Source organism: Nothobranchius furzeri, chromosome 6, assembly GCF_043380555.1.
Source record: "Nothobranchius furzeri strain GRZ-AD chromosome 6, NfurGRZ-RIMD1, whole genome shotgun sequence".
In the NCBI taxonomy this organism is placed as follows: domain Eukaryota; kingdom Metazoa; phylum Chordata; class Actinopteri; order Cyprinodontiformes; family Nothobranchiidae; genus Nothobranchius; species Nothobranchius furzeri.
Genome location: NC_091746.1, coordinates 36,583,453 through 36,600,587, shown reverse-complemented (window position 1 = coordinate 36,600,587; position 17,135 = coordinate 36,583,453). Strand labels below are relative to the sequence as shown.

Below are 17,135 nucleotides of genomic sequence, written 5' to 3'. Positions count from 1 at the left end.
CTCAAAATTATATTTGTTTAAAGTTTTACATTAACATACAAAAGAGAACATGTACAGAAAAAGAATACATTTTCTTTACTTCAGCTGATACAATATGTACATAGTAATACTACAGCAAACAGTAAAATAATGATATTAAAAAAACACAGTGGCCTGACAAAGACTGGTTTTCCACATCTTTCTTGCCAACATCATTCCAATGGGTGAAATTGTTAAAAGAAACCAGATTCATGAACACGTCACAGAAAAAACAGATTCTTGGTCTCTAACTGAATTGTTAATATTACTAAAAGGTATTTCCTGTAGCTGGGGTTCTTTGGGTCATTGTGAGAATTTTACAGACGATCCACTCCACGGATCCTCCTGGCCAGCTGAATGTCCCGAGGAAACACAGTCACCCTCTTAGCATGAATGGCACACAGGTTGGCATCTGAAAACAGCAGGACTAGGAAGGCCTCTGCTGCCTGTGAACAAACAAAAAAATAAATAAATAAAAAAGACATTCAATGCTCAGTGTTTCACATTCATTATGCAGGAGTTGGTGCGTGGCTTTATGAAACAGCTCATTTTAGGCACATATATTCTAAAATCAAACACCGACAGAAAACAAAATGCAGGGTTTCCACCAGCGCTTTAAAAGCCTGGCGAACCGCCAGGCCAAGCATTCACCCCCGCAGTCACGGACGACCCATGGTAGTGAAACGACACGTACGCCCTCACTACAAAATTCTTTGGATATAACAATTAGCTACAAGCTGTCTCCAATTGTTTGTGACATCCATCCATCAGTTTTCTGCCGCTTATACAAAACCGGGTCGCAGGGGCAGTAGCTTAAGCAGAGAAGCCCAAACATCCTTCTCCCCAGCCACTTAGACCAGCTCCTCCGGGGGAATCTCAAGGTATTCCCGGGCCAGCTAAGAGACATAGTACCTCCAACGTGTCATGGGTGTTCTTTAGGTTCTCTCAGTTACATGTGCCCAGAACACATCACCTGGGAGGCGTCCAGGAGGCAGATGCCCGAGCCACCTCAACTGGCTCCTCTCAACATGGAAAAGCAGCGGGTCTACTCCGAGTAGGGCTGGGCGATATGGCAAAAATAGAATATCACGATTTTTCCAATATTTTATCACGATTTCGATTTTATCACGATTTTTTTATCCATGAATAGCATAACTTCAATTGTGTATTAAAGAAGAGAAACATTGAATAAATAAACATTTATTCATATTAGGGATAATCAGCACAGTGCTAACACACTTATATTTTAAACTCACACCAGAGATGATAAAAGCTCTGAGAGAAACAATTACAAAAATCAGTTTTTCTCGTTTTTCAAGTAACTTAACATAAATTAAAATCGTAAACGTATTTAAAGTGCAAACATGTCAATTGCAAACGTATTGTGCAAACATTAACTTGTTCAAAATACTATGTAGCTCCCAGTTGCTCATGTAGTGGATAGTTAAGCTCAAATACGGCTCTGATGTGCGGCTGGACCAGAGATCGCTTGTGGTAGCAAAAAACTGCGCATTCTGAATATTTTCTGCAACAAGTCTCTAAATAAAGTAAAATTTTCCAGTGCAGATTGGAGACAACCCATAGAAGCACTGATTTGATCTCATTTCAGAGAAAAATAGAACAGGTTAGAAGCACCTAATAAATAAAATTACTAACAAACTCAGGAATCTTTCTTTGCTTCACTGTTCTGGTGCTGAAAACATCACTAATGCGGATCAAAGGAGATACACAGATGAATGCACCTCTTATTATTTGGAAACTACATTTACTGCAGCTGGCAGAGGCAGAGATTGTTTCTATTGATACACGGAGTTTACAGAATCATTTTAAATGTTAATAGGGGAAGACTGCAGGAGGGAGCGGTAAAATACAGCAAAAACAAGAAACTACGAGTCTGATGAAACCCGCTGGTTTTCCATCAGGCAGTCACGGGGCAGCTCCAGCGACCGAGCTCATTCCGGTACCGACACCGGCTCGGCAGAGGGTGAACGAGCCGAGGTGACGTCGTGCTCTGCTTAAGAAGTGTTATTTTCTTGCTTCAGAAGAAGCGTCCAACGTGTTTTTACGCTTTCTCCGAGACATGTAACGTCGCTAAGTTGTTAGCGCAGCGCACTAAGGAAACCCTGCGTTCCTCTTCGGAACGAAAACCTCGTTGTCGCTCAGCCGCGGCGAAGCCATGTTTGTTCACACACAGGTGAAAACAAGCGGGGCACTAATATATTACTATGACTCACTCTGATTGGTTAAGGGTCAAACAAAGGCGTGTCATTCGCCTGAGGTAAGTTCCCTTTTCATTCAGAGGCAGAAATTCAACAGCAGAGCTGTGAATCGTGATAAAACGGTCTCTCAAAAATGACAGACCGTCAGATGTGTAGATCGTAAAACGGTCTAAAATCGTCATATCGCCCAGCCCTAACTCCGAGCCCCTCCCGGATGACCGATCTTCTCACCTTATCTCTAAGGGAGAGTCCAGCCACCCTGTAGAGTAAACTCGTTTCAGTTGCTTGTATCCACGATCTAGTTTTTTCAGTCACTACCCGAAGCTTGTGACCATAGGTGAGGGAACGTAAATCTAACAGCTCTCTCTTCACCACGACAGATTGGTACAACGCCTGCATCACTGCAGATGCAGCACCAATCTGCCTAACAATCTCGTGCTCCATCTTTCCCTCACTCGTGAACAAGACCCTGAGATACTTAAACTCCTCCACTTGAGGCAGGACCTCATCCCTGACCCAGAGAAGGCATTCTACCCTTTTCTGACTCAAGACCATGGTCTTGGATTTAGAAGAGCTGATTCTCATCCCAGCTGCTTCACACACGGTTGCGACCAGCTCCAGGTAAAGCTGGAGATAACGTTCTGATGAAGCCAATAGGACCATATCATCAGCAAAAAGCAGAGACCGTAGGCCACCAAAACAGATCCCCTCAACACCTTGGCTGTGCCTATAAATCCTGTCCATAAAAATTATGCACACAATCAGTGACAAACAGCAGCCTTGGCGGAGTACTACTCTCACTATTACGTCAAGACTGGATTACTGTAATTCATTACTCTCAGGAAGTCCACAGAATGTAGTTAAAAGTCTTCAGCTTGTCCAAAATGCTGCAGCTAGAGTTCTGATGAGAATTAAAAAGAGAGATCATATCTCTCCTGTCTTAGCTTCCCTACATTGGCTGCCTGTTAAATTCAGAATAGATTTTAAGATCCTTCTTCTCACATATAAAGCTCTTAATAATCAAGCTCCATCATACATCAGTGACCTGATTGTTCCATACGTTCCTAACCGAGCACTTCGCTCTCAGACTGCAGGTTTGCTGGTGGTTCCCAGAATATCTAAAAATAGGATGGGAGGCAGATCTTTTAGCCATCAGGCTCCTCTCTTGTGAAACCAACTCCCAGCTTTAGTCTGTGAGGCAGACACCTTGTCTACTTTTAAGAATAGGCTTAAAACATTTTTATTTGATAGGGCCTATGGTTAAAATCTGATGTTAGTCTGGATCTGTACAAGTGGGGGAGTAGAGGGAGGTGGAGTGTACAGTCGTTAAAGACGGCTCTCCCTTGCCCTGCCTCCATCTGCCTCCATCTAAAATGCTAGGTTATCCAGAGTTATCTCTGTAGTTACCGTAAATCCTCTAATATTAGCCTGTATTTAATTAACTGCCGGGTGTCAAATTTTGGCCGGAGTCGGCGGAGGTGAATAATGGCCGTTTTTTTATTGTGGCCGGGTGGAATGTGGTATCAAGCAAGTACAGGGGGCGGTTGTGTCATCCGTCTCACTTTTGATTTGCCAGTGATAGACCGCGAGGGTAACTTTAACCGTGCAGAGACGAAGAGGAGGCGAAAATTTGATATCAAGTTCAAAGAGAACGTGCTGATTATGCTGCAGAACACTATGGGGAGCAGTAGCAGGGGTTGTATGAACTATTCACTAGTCGACTTCACCGCTCTATAGTGACTTTTTATGCCTGTCATCGACTAGTCGCTGTCACGTGATAATGACCGGCAAGATGCAGTCCTCGGAAAAGACAGCAGCCTGCTGTCGGCAGGTGACAGGTGATGAGCGTCGGGAGGCAACGCGCTGTGCCAGAGCGTCGGCACTGACACCTGCCGTGAAACGGACATTTAACCAAATTGTGACGTTTACCCTCTTGCAATTTAACATTCCCCTCACCCCCATCCTAACCTTAACCAGCTTGCGCATGCAAAGCTCTGATTGTTGACGCGCTCCAGACATCTGCGTCCTGAGCACGGCCACAGTAACATCATCAAATCAGGTGTTGCCACCTCAAAAACTAATTTAACATGCGATCGTTCATGTCGGCTCATTTCCTTTTATGTTTTCTGTTTTTTTATTCTTTTATTTGTTCCTGATGCGTTTTGCTGCTGTGGATCGGGGCGCATCACCTGGTTTGTCCTCGGTGACGCGATGTGGCCGGCAAGCAGCGCGCACTCCGCTGTTTTTGCGGTCGGTAGATCTTTTAGAACTGCAGTTCAAAAGTAACTCATAAGGTGAATATATATGAACCCAGGTAGCAGTTTTTCTTTACGATTGAGAGGAGATGCAGGAAGATAATAAACAGGCAGGACAGAAAAATAGTCAAATAAAAACAAGTTAGTTTTTGTACCTGGTGGTTGCAACAAACAGACACCATTGAAGGTAATCAGAAGTGAGGAACAGAAAATGAAATAATTATTTTAATGTTTAGAGCAGCAGGAACTCCGAGAGGCTGCAGGCGCATCAGTGAGTTTACGGCCGCTGCGCGGGGGGAGGGGGTGGGGGAGAGGGCTGAAGCAGAAACTACCGTTGTTAAAAGAAATGTGTTTAACTTTGAAAATGTGGGCGCAATTTTAATTGTCAAAAACTCCAGCGAACCATTAGTTCATTTTGCTCAAATAGAAATTGAAGCCTGCCTCTAATTCTGGTCCTCCTTCCAATAAAGGCCTGGAGCTTGATGAGCTTAAAGAGCAAGTCACTCCAAATCAACATTTTTTTGCTGATAAACTATATAAATGAGTGTCTGATCGTGCTGCAGACACATGTAGTCAATAATTCTGCACTTTAGTGCATTTAAGTTAAAATTTAAATGTTCTGCCTAAAACCATCAGTGTTGCACCGTCGTTGGGTAAAAACTCAGCATTGCATTTGAATTTAAATCTGCCGTCGTTATTGGCTAAGAGGTACACAGTGATGTTAGCTGGTACATTATGATGTCACAATGTCATGAGTGTGTGTATTTGTTAGCGGCTCCGCCCTCTCGGTCTGCTAGGCAACAGCATTTGTTGCATTTTTTAAACATGAAGAGGGAGTGAAGTAAGTTTCTTGTAGGGGGTGACTTGCTCTTTAAGTCAAATACAGGCCCGGGCCTGTATTAGAGGATTTACGGTGTGCTGCTATAGGCTTAGAATGCTGGAGAACATACTGACCACTTTCCACACTACTTTCTTCTAGGGTTGTCACGGTAACCGGTGTAGCGGTAAACCCCGGTAAAAAAAAGTTGACAATAATAATAACAGTTTTGTTTTTAAAAAAACTATATTATCTCGGTGGGTTTACCGTGGCTGCGGTGTAGGCGCGGTGACCCTTACCAGCCACCGTATCATCTGCTGAAGTTGCCGGCGGCACATGCGCGCTTTGTTGTTTACAACCAAAACTTTCTTGAAGCTAGATGGCTTTGCCGCTGGCCGCTGCTGCATATCGCCTCCTGTGTGTCAGGTAATAAAAGCGACAGCGACAAATTTCGCTGATCGCGGTTGTTTGTCGCCTCCCGTGTGTCGAACCCAAACATACACATCAGGCTTGTGCCTCCTCTAGTGTCATTTTAAAGGATTTTATTTATTTATTTAACCATTACCAGCAACAGAAATGCTACTAATAACACACAATTAAGTGAAGCTGGAAAAATTAAAATACTGTGCAAAATTACATTCATCTCTGTAATTCAACTAGACTGAGAGACCATGTAAAGGCTCGGGAACCTTTACAGGTGCTTCAATTTGCAATTTTAAATTTAGCTGATTGGGGTCTTGTTAAATATCACACAGTGACTTTTTTAATAGTCTAGATAAGTGCAATGTTCCTGTTAGTAGTTCCTCCTGTAAAGTGCTTATTTATTTAAATTATTCAGGTTTATAAAAAACATTTTGACATACATTTTATTATGTTCCAGTCAGTCATTTATATTTCACTATTGTAGTAATTTATAGTAAATTAAGTAAGTTCAATTAACCAATTTTTCTTGCATTCTTTAATGAAAAAAGTAACTAAGTAGTTACTTTTCTTGTTTTTGGTAATTAGTTACTTTTATAATCTCGTAACTCAGTAACTGAATTACTTTTTGATAAAGTAATTAGTAACTATAACTAATTACTTTTTTAAAGTAACTTTCCCAACACTGTGTACCACGCTGTGGACATGCCAAGATCTATTGATAAGAGAGTGGTCCAGTTAAAAAGATCAAGACATTTGTGATGTTGGGTCCCAGCCGGAGGATAATCTGAGACTCGTTAAAGGCTCAAAGTGTTGATCAGGCAGAGTACAAACTGTTAAGCTGATTTAAAAGGTGATCTGAAAGATAAACGCTGCTGCTCACCTCCTGCAGGGCAAGAAGAGCGAAGACCTGCCACCGCAAATTGCCTCTGGTATAACTCTGGCACACCTCGTGAACCTGAGCCAAGGGAGAGAAACAGGAACACTTAATCACACAGTAACAGAACTAGCATTTTTAATTTAGTGGGCTGGAGATAATGGAAATCACAAGACAGTAAATAAATGATCCTGATTAATGATAAGATACAGTGTCATCATCTGTCAAACAGAATAACGACAGGGATTTTTAAAGCTTCAGAAACTGTTCCAAGACATGGAAGAGCAGGGTGAGAGGACAGTTTTTTCAGATGTCCTGTGACATCTTCAAGAATGATGACCCAAAGAGATTGAATGATTTTTTTTCTCTCTCCAATGGCTTTTCTGTCTGAAACGAGCGAATGAGGCAGCAGCAGACACAACAGGGTCTCAACCACAATGAAGTGTGATGGAGATTATTCTAGGCAGCAGTCTGACACTCAATATCAGCACAGAGAAAAATACATTGCAATGCAAAAGGGATAGGGAGTTAGGGAGAAACAATACTATAAGCTAAAGATCATTTGGACTCACCAAGCGAGCGAATGGTGCTTTCCTGAGCAGAAGATCGGTACTCTTCTGGTACTTACGAATCTCCATCAAGGCTCTGGTTCCAGGTCTGTACCTCCTTTTCTTGGGAGACACAGGAGGAATCCCTAAAAAACAAGAGTCAAAGTGCTTGTTGGCAGGGCCTGTTGCCTCTACATCAAAGTTAAAAGCTCACATTCACCCATTTTACTTATGAGTAGTAAACACCGGTTTTTCCCAGAGCCAATCAGAAAAATTATGCAACATGATCAGCAGTGAGCTGTGCTCCATGATACTACCCACATCCTGGTTGGGACACACTGTAGAATAGTTAGACATGAACTACTCACCAGAAAAACCACTTTTTCTTGGTGTTGAAGAGAATGATGCTGTGGGAGATGGAGGTGGGTCACGACGACTGGGAGTTTTGGCCTTCCGCCGGCTGCGCGGTGAACTGTGACGCATGATTTCCAATCTAGTAGGAAACTAGGTTTAAGAAATACAGGCTGCAGCAGTTTCACTGGGAAAGGTTTTAGAGAACAACACATTGAAACAAACATTTATTTCACTGGGTGACCCGGTGCAAATGTCAAACTTCAGTTAAAAAAAGAAAGCAGCGAAACATGCTTTTGTGTTCAAAGCTCCTCAGGATTGGAATAGGTTACCTGCAGGGCTACGGTCAATCTCTTGTTAGTTTATTTTGTAATTCTGCCTAATATTATGACTATACCCAATGTATTACTTCACTTAGCACAGGGTATCTGCAGGTTTAAGGGAGCCAAATTTAAGACTTTTTAAGACCTTTTTTAAGGCCACTTAGCCCAAATTTAAGCTACTTTTAAAATTAAATTTAAGCTATAATTTCCAGCTATTGCCTGGAACCGGTGCTAACTTGCCCTTCCCCATGGTGCAAGCTCCCACTAGCTTAACCAGCTAATGTGCTCATCTAAAAATAGCCCCCTTTCACAACCAACTGAATGTGTACGGTTCTGCTTACGCCAACATCATACACAAAATATGCTGAAGACTAACTAGAAATTGAGGAAAACAAAAGGATCTTGTTTATTGGGTCTTTGGTAATTTAAGACCTTTGGAAACTGTATTTAAGGATTATTTGTCATTTTTAAGGATTTTTAAGGCCTTAAATTTGGAAAAGCTAATTTAAGACTTTTTAAGACTTTTTAAGGACCCCCGGATACCCTGTAGCAAGGTGTGACTGATATTTTTAGTGTGTGCCACTGCAGGATTTATTTTTGTTTGTGTTTTACATCTTAGACTTGTTTCTTTGTCGATTGACTCTGCTATCTTGTTCATTTGTTGTAAGGCAGGAGGACCAACTCAAAACTGAGTGGTTTTATCTTCCTAAAACATAAGTCGATGACAATTGATCTGCTGTGTGCTAATGTAAAAAACGCCTACACTTCTACTCCCCTTCCCATGCTTGGCCACTCTGATCACAATATCATACATCTGATCCCTGAATACAAAGCCAGAGTGAGACGAGAGCCACAACAGAAGAAGTCAGTGAAAATGTTGTCTGATGAAGCTAGTGAGAGACTGAAAGATTTCTTCCAAACCACAGACTGGGGGACACTGTTATAGAAATGTACGTTTATAACTCATATTTCAGATTCAAATGAGTTCTATCTCGACTGTTTATTCAGGTTGCCACGTGTGCAACGTGTGCAACCCCCCCACCCCCGCTCTCACGGAGGAGTGCGCGCAATCTGCCAGGCTTAACTAATTTTCTGGGGGAAACCCTGTAACGTAAATTCAGCTTTAATCATTTTCATTCTATACAAAATCTGCAGATTTTAGAAGCATTAATGTCAGTATATCGGTATCGGCAAATATCGGTATCGGCCATAACAGTGATCTTAATATCGGTATCAGCTCAAAATTTTCATATCGGTGCATCACTAATTAAAACTGATTAATTACAATCAGTAAACAGACATAAAATGTTAATACTCCTTTAAGAAGTTTTGATTGTTGGGATTTTATAATGTTCAATTTTTACAAATATAATCTTGGAATCTCACCACATCATGACTGGCAAAACTGTGGGAACTCCCTTGAAGGGTTGCAGACCCCAGATTAGTAACTGCTAAGGCAACCCCTGTAAGGAAAAGTCTAAAGATGATTCTGGAGGATTAATATTGATAAATACAAACATTTGGCATGACTTCTGAAAAAAAGATCCGACTTTAGAATAAAACTAAAAGATTTATAAAAACATCAACACAAAGACATCCTGAGACACCTTAATGAAAAAAATAAAGATTTGTCCAGCTTCCAAACTGGGTGCTCATCCATTCAGCAGCCGGTCAGAAACAAATGCTCCGTTAAACTGGTACAATTTTGTTGACACAACAGCCGTCACATTAAATTCTATTTACAGGTTCAATAAAAAAATTGTGCAAAATTTTACTTTAAAATATATACCAGGATGGTTTTCCTCCTGATGTCATGAGACGACTTCAGTGTAACATGAGTCAAGTTTTAATGCTGTTTAAAAATTGTGATAATTTACCACCTACTCAATTTTACACTACCAGCTACAACTGAATCAGCAGTGGGGGAAATTTGCTTTTTACAAGGACATGGTATCAGTAATAAATAAATACGCAGTTTGTTTCGAAAAGCTTTTGTTTTGCACCCATATGTCACACCATACTGGAATCACCATGTTCCGTATATCAAGTGGATGGCAGATCCCCCATAAATATTTGTAAATAAATAAAGGAAAAGAGGTGTCATTTAAAATTCTTCATAAATGTTACCCTGCAAAGCACTACATGGTGAAATTTAAAAGAAATATTATGTTAACTGTAGTTTTTGTGGAGATCATCCAGAAACTGTTCCTCATCTGTTGGAATGGGTTTAGCAGGTTTATTATTCGGCATATGTTTAAGGATTTCTCTTTAACATGGGAAAATGTGTTACTTTGTTCTTTTTTAAACACCAAAAAGTATAAGTATTTTGTTGTAATAAACTTCTTGGCTAAATTCCATAACCATAAATGTAAATTTGTTAATAAGATGCCATATTTTCATTATTTTTATGGATGTAAAACTATATATAAATCTAACTTATCACTTGATGGATGTTTGCGGATTTTTACATATATTTGTATAATTAATCCCCCTGGCTGTTGACTTATATATATTCGATACTTAACTTGTTCTCTTGCACTTTGAAAAAAAAAACACGAGTCAAGTTTAAACGTTCACAAAACCACACGAGAAACACTACATATATGATATTTCTTACAATACTCTAACTTTCACCTATTTAAAACTCATCGTGTTTGGACTACTCAAATGATATCCACCTTCGTAAAGGCTGTGTTGAAATGCTAAGTCAAAAAACGCTTTTACGACACTTTGTATCATTACTAGCGCGCAAAATAGCAGCAGGTTTACACCTATATAGTTAAAAGACAAGCACATGATGGAACAATTCATTTTTAAACCTTGTGTACTTCTATAAAACGAGTAAATACCTGCGAAAGTTTCTAATCTGCTGATGTTCCACAGACCGTGTAAAGAGCCTGACGTTTCAAAATGAGCCTCTAGACATTTCAAATCACGGTTGGTTTCCTGCTTATCCAATCAGCTTCTTTTTCTTTGAGTATCCAATCAGCTTCGAAACACTGAGTTCTTACAAGGAGTCTGGTTGGCCAGGCAGCATTTAAATGCGCGCGCAGCGCACCTGTCAAAGAGGGGATGTGCACGCTCTCGCCCCCTACAGGAAGTAACGCGCAACAGCGCTTTTTTAGTGGAGTTGGAAACCACAGACATGACATAAAAATGTAAGAAACAACCACAGCTTCACGTGGTGGGCCTTCATGTGTCCGTAAATAATGGATAAAAAGAGAAAAAGCTAACAGACAGAAGAGGAAAAGACCGTTTGAGTAAAGATAATTGCTAGAATGTTAGAAAATGGCTTAGTTCCACAGTCTCAGACACACCACCAAAAACATTCTCTCCTCTGGATGGATGGTTATTTTATTGGTGGAACCATGACCAGCGTTCCTTGTAATGAGGCAAAACAGCATTTGTTATAAAAGTCAAAGCTTCATGACAAAAAGTGTAGAGGACATATTTTTGGCGCTTTCACGTCTGGGCCAGCACAGACCGGGCTGGGATGCGTCGGTCTGGGCCCCACACACACTTCTCAGGAACAGGGACATCTCTGAGCACATGGGCGGGGAAATAGACATGCGGGAAAAGTCTGTGGTGTCTCCCAAAAGGACAGCCTTGCAGCTCAAGACATGGCAGCACTGTCTGTAGGTGTATGCTCTTCACAGCAGTGGGCAGGAAAGGCAGAGGGCTGCAGATTCTGCATGTAATCTCTGGTTACTCGCAGCCCCAAATGAAAAAATCAAATTGGCAGAAAAATGTATTAAAAATCGCTAATGGAATTATCTCTTTTAAATAAAGCTTCTTCTTTTTTTTTTTTTTTTTTGATTGACTGAGAGGAGGTAGATCAGGCGTCAGGATGCTGCCTGCATGGAGTGGTGAATAGGGGCTGTCCATCATGGAGGAGGCCCTGGAATGGAGACAGGACCTTCTGTAGACATTATCTCATAGGCTGGACTAAAACCACTCTATCCACCCAAAACAGCAGGTGTAAGTGGCCAAGCTGAGGACACTGACACACTTGTTACTCAGACCAGTCAGATGATGCATCAATTTTAGCACACTGACCAAAATAGCAGCACCATAATTCATGGCTCACATTTGTCTTGTTTTCTTTCAAAAAGGAACCAGAGGTGATGGTGTAGATCTTTTTGATTAGTCTGACAGCAGTCAAAGGAATAATATAAACAATCCTATCAAAATATATAAGAATAAATATTTGGTTGGATTGGATATCTTTTACAGTGGAAAAGGGAGGGGGTGGCTTATGCTAGTGAAGGGAAAGTAAAAGTAAAAACTGCTGAACAGCTTTGTCCAACACAGTGTCCCACACAAGCAGACGCAGCTTTTCTTTAAACCTTTGATCTTCACGGGAAAACCAGCAGCTAACATGCTCCATAGTTTGAATCCTTCTGAGCAGCAGACTGCAGGTTTCTCCTTTGAAAACAGTCACAGGTAAGACAACTCTGGGTCTGACAACAGGTGATCTGAATGGCAGAGGGGGAAAACTACTCCGCCAGAATTCATTTGTTTTTGTTCCCTGAACATTTACACTAACAGAAATGCAGTTCTGGAGTCCAGTTTGTCAGAGATGGGGTACAAAAGTCCCAAAGCCAGAAAGACGGGTACCACTATTGCTGGTATGGTGTTCAAGGTGAGAAAATGACTAAAGCCTGTCTCCTAAAATAAAAAAGACAACATTTTATTGACTTTTTAAAATGAATTCAACCTGTTGAGAACAAAATAGAAAATGCTAATTTGTTGAGTGTAATATAACAAACTATCTGTTTACAACAAATCGGACTTCCTGGTTTGGAGCATGTGACAATAACGAGCCAGGGACCAGTTTAAGCCTTCACCATAGCTTATTTGGATGAAAATCTGCTTTCCTCGGTTCTAGGATGGAGTGGTTCTAGGAGCAGATACCAGAGCTACTGATGACATGGTGGTGGCTGACAAGAACTGCATGAAGATCCATTACATCGCTCCAAAGATCTAGTGAGTACAGCGGTGTTGTCCTGCCTTTTAGATTCATAGCAGGGTTGATTTGGTACGAGAAACACTAGTTTAATTGTTGACATAGTTTTGTCTGTGCTGTAGCTGCTTGTGTCACCTGATTTGCCAGGCCTCTACACGTGTCAAATATCCCTGCACTGCAAAATCGTGCCTTGGATTCCTTTGATTTTATTGTGTACATCAGACCCACATGATCTAACGGTTCCCGTGAGGAAATTTAACTTGTTGAAACTGTTTTGTTTGTGCCGTAGCTGCTGTGGAGCCGGTGTGGCTGCAGATGCAGAGATGGCCACACAAATCATGGCATCCAATGTGGAGCTCCACATGCTCAACACTGGTCGACCCCCTCTTGTTGCCATGGTTACCAGGCAGCTGAAACAAATGCTGTTCAGGTAGGGGCAAATTGTCTCCTCAAAAAGCAAATTAAATTTTTGAAAAAGTTCTAAAGAAATAAAATTTGAAATGTTGAGGGGAAAACGTTGCGCACATTTTTCTGCTGCGTTTTCTGTCATAAATCTCAGAGTTTGCGTGGAAAGCTGCTTACGCAGTTTTCCAACCTCGTTTTGTGCGTAAGCAAGCTTGATAAATGAGGCCCCTGGTCTTTAAGGCCTTACATGGACAAGCACCATCATACATTCATGATCTTCTCAGTCCCTACACCCCCAGCGGGTCCTTGAGGTCCAGTGACCAAAGCCTACTGGTTGTGCAGCGCACCAGGCTAAAGACCAAAGGTAACAGACCATTTGCTGCTGTGGCCCCCAGAGTCTGGACCTCTCTCCCCCTGAGCCTGAGATCAGTGGACTCAGTGGTCTCCTTTAAAAAGCAGCTGAAAACTCACCTGTTCAGGCTGGCTTTGATGTGACCTTCATCACCACTCTCTCCTTATTCAGCTCTCCCCACCTATTCCACCCGCCTCAGGACCCACTGATTTCCCTCTTTCCTATTCACTCCCTCTCTCTTTTCTTTACGTTTTTAATCACAATTGTCTATTTTTGCTCATTTTAAACATATTTTTAATTATTTTCTAAATTATTATTTATATTTTAAATGTTTTGTTTTTGTGGAGCGCCTCATGATTTTTATCTTGAGAGGCGCTATAGAAAAGATCTTTTCTTCTTCTTCTAGTTGGTTATCTTGAGCTCCTATTCAAATAGCCTATTCTCAACGAGAGTATTTTAACTTTTATCTCAATATTTTGACATTATTCTGGAAATAATATGTCAACATTTTCCCTGCCGTTTGAGTTTAATCTCAGCACTAAATAACAGTATCCCAGGCGTCTTCCCCGGTCAAGGACACCAGTTTTCAAATTAAAAGTGTCAAAATTCTCTCACAATGCCATCCTTCTTAACGACGTGCATTGACCAGAGCCCCGTTTACAGACTGAAACTATACGCTGATGCAGAGAGACGTTTGTTTCTTCAGGTACCAGGGTCACATGGGTTCATCAGTGATAGTTGGAGGAGATGATGTGACTGGAGCCCAACTGTACAGCGTTTATCCACACGGCTCCTATGATAAGCTGCCGTTCCTCACCATGGGTATGTGTGTCACTGACTCTATTGTGAAATGGCAAGGTTGGTGTCTGAAATAACCTATTTTAGAAACATGGCGATTTTTTTGTCCATCTGAGAAGACCATGTGCTGAGAGAACTTTTTCCTTATTTCAGTAATGTTTGCAGATTATATTTTGTACATAGCAGAGCTCTGTGTCGAGGGATTATGTTTTCAACGTATTATTTAGTCCATCTATATGATGTTTGCAATAGCATGACAGTTTCTTATGCACTGGGCTTAAATGATGTTCCAACTAGTGTTTCTGGCATCCATTGAACTGGGAAACTCATCCTGTGGGACATCGTTAGTATCAGGTTTAGTATTTGACCAGCTCTAGAGAGTTCTTTGTCAGGAAAAGCCTGGAGTCTAATTCTAGGACAAGGATTAAAAGAGCAACTGTTTTGTTTAACAGAAGCCCGTCGTTATCTGGAAGCTTCGCTGTCCACTGACTGGGTTCATAACTTATTTGATAGCTATGGATCACAAAGAGAAGTAACACTTTTTTACACAAAGATTCTCATCTATAGGTTATAAAATCTCTGTTGGACAGCAGGAAATGACCAAAAGCTAACAGGAAGCATGAGAGGCATGTTATGGTTGTTCTCCCAGAGACAGGAGTCTGATCCTGGATATTCTCTCTCTCTCTCTCTCTCTCTCTCTCTCTCTCTCTCCCTCTCTCTCTCTCTCTCTCTCTCTCTCTCTCTCTCTCTCTCTCTCTCTGCAATAATTCAGCACTTAGTTTGAATTGAAAGAGTTGCCTGGATGAGAAGAAGAATGTCACCCAAGTGTTAGCGTGACCTTCATCACCACCCTCTCCATATTCCGGCTTCCCCAGGATCCCCTGATTTCCCTCTTTCCTCTTTGTTTTTGTGATGTGCCTGGGGATTTTTATCTTCAGAGGCTCTATAGAAAAATATGTTTCCTTTATTCTTCTTTCTTTTCTTTCTTAGTAGGCCACAGTGGAATAAGTATTTATTAGTTAATTAGATTCAGTCTAATAATATATAGATTTATTAATTTATCATTATTAACGAATGACACATTTTATCCAAATGTTCATGTTCCTCCAAATCTGATCATTATAAGAGAGATCAGTCATTAGTTGGAAATCCTTATTATTTTCAATCTCTGACCCTTAGTTTCTCTCATCCAAATTTTTTTAAAAATCCTCATGTTTTATATTTTATTTTAAATTATTTACCTTTACACCATGAAATAATGATACAAGTCTGTGTTTTCTAACTCAGGCTCTGGGGCTGCTGCTGCTGTCTCAGTATTTGAAGACAGATTCAAACCAAACATGGAGGTAAGACTGACAAGAGCTCAATGTAATGTGAGATTGTGATGTGTTAGTGCTGCATTGGATCAGGAAGTGTTGATTATTGTTTTAGTCACATCAGGTAGGAGTTAGATTTCAGGTGAGATGAGCGGTGACAGTATTTGCCCCCACCAACAGGTTGTCAAAATGAACTAGCTCTTCAGTGTCCAGATCCACAGCAGAAATGTTTCCTCTGCTGATTTACACCAACAGGGGGCTCCTGCTGGTTGTTGCAAAAGAAAAACTAACAGTTTGATTTCATTATTTTCTGACTTGTAGGCAAACATATGACCACTGAATCTCGTCCCACTATAATCATTGAATTGTACCAACTCAAAACTCCTCTTATAATAATGTCTGACTGGAAAAAAAAATACTTTTCCTTTCAGCTGGAGGATGCAAAACAGCTGGTTAGAGATGCCATTGCTGCAGGCATATTTTGTGACCTGGGTTCAGGCAGTAATGTGGATTTGTGCATCATAACTGATGCTGGAGTGCAATTCTTGCGAGGTTATGACAAACCCACAACAAAAGGCAAAAGGTAAGCATGGTTAGAATTGTTTGAAACAGTTTCTGATTCATTTTCTCACTTGAACAGATGAACATAATTATTTATAACGGAGGTTAAATTCATGATTTACATGTTCTGCCTCACAGCACACAGAAATAATTTAACATTTGCATGTTGAAACAAAAATGTAAACTCATAAAACACAAATCTAACAGGATGAGCTGCAGTGGTCTCCAACCCTGGTCCTCTAGGGCCACATATCTAACATGTTTTAGTTGTTTCCCTGCTCCAACACACATCATTCAATGGCTGAATTACCTGTTCATCGTGTCATTAAGCTCTGAAGAAGCTTGTTAATCACCTATAGCCAGGTGTGTTGAAGCAGAGAAACCTCTGATATATGCAGGATGGTGGCGCTGGAGGGCCTGTGTTAGGCACCACAGATCTAAATGAAGTTTTAAAACTGTAGTCTGTAATAGATGTGATTTATTTTTGTAGCTGGAGAAGAAATGACTTTTTGTTCCTGCCTTGATTCTAGAGAGGGACGGTACAGATATGAGCCAGGCACCACGGCGATCCTGACCAAAACTGAGACTCCCCTCTCTCTGGATGTTGTGGATGAATTTGTTCAAATGATGGATGCTGAATAAAATACCAGGAAAAGTACTCTCTGGGATGTAATTGGCACAGTCACATAAAAGAGAAAATAAAGCTGATAAAAGAGGTTTTGTTGAGTGATCAGAGCCACGTGTGCAGCTACACAGCTGAAGAGCACTTTTTTATTGTTATTTTAAAAACTGTACCAGTGTCTAGCTGTGATGTCCAAAATATTTTTAAAAATCTCTCAAAAATCACCTGCTGCATTTACTCATATTTCCCTGCGGGCCTTTAACCCTAAATACATCGCATGTTGAGAG

General features: G+C 40.9%; 2 protein-coding genes across 4 annotated transcripts; one reads left to right on the top strand and one right to left on the bottom strand.

Moving 5' to 3' along the window:
• Positions 1-52: 52 nt before the first annotated feature.
• LOC129164344 (histone H3-like centromeric protein A) lies at positions 53-10,807 on the bottom strand. Of its 3 annotated transcripts, none has more exons than XM_054744059.2 (5): positions 10,678-10,807; positions 7,523-7,692; positions 7,179-7,300; positions 6,613-6,687; positions 53-464 (listed from the first exon to the last, which is right to left on the bottom strand). In XM_054744059.2, exons 2-5 carry the CDS (start codon positions 7,635-7,637, stop codon positions 336-338), a joined length of 441 nt encoding a protein of 146 aa, XP_054600034.2. In that variant the 5' UTR covers positions 7,638-7,692; positions 10,678-10,807; the 3' UTR covers positions 53-335. The 3 variants fall into 3 exon arrangements, with proteins under 3 accessions (XP_054600034.2, XP_054600035.2, XP_054600036.2); XM_054744060.2 differs by having other exon boundaries at positions 7,523-7,647; positions 10,678-10,784; XM_054744061.2 differs by having other exon boundaries at positions 7,523-7,658; positions 10,678-10,776.
• A 1,296-nt stretch (positions 10,808-12,103) lies between these two features.
• Positions 12,104-16,943, top strand: LOC139070292 (proteasome subunit beta type-7-like). Its single transcript, XM_070552171.1, has 8 exons — positions 12,104-12,271; positions 12,377-12,470; positions 12,717-12,814; positions 13,084-13,224; positions 14,258-14,373; positions 15,637-15,695; positions 16,097-16,248; positions 16,757-16,943. The coding sequence occupies exons 1-8, from the start codon at positions 12,207-12,209 to the stop codon at positions 16,866-16,868; spliced, it is 837 nt and encodes a 278-aa protein (XP_070408272.1). The 5' UTR covers positions 12,104-12,206; the 3' UTR covers positions 16,869-16,943.
• Positions 16,944-17,135: the final 192 nt, after the last annotated feature.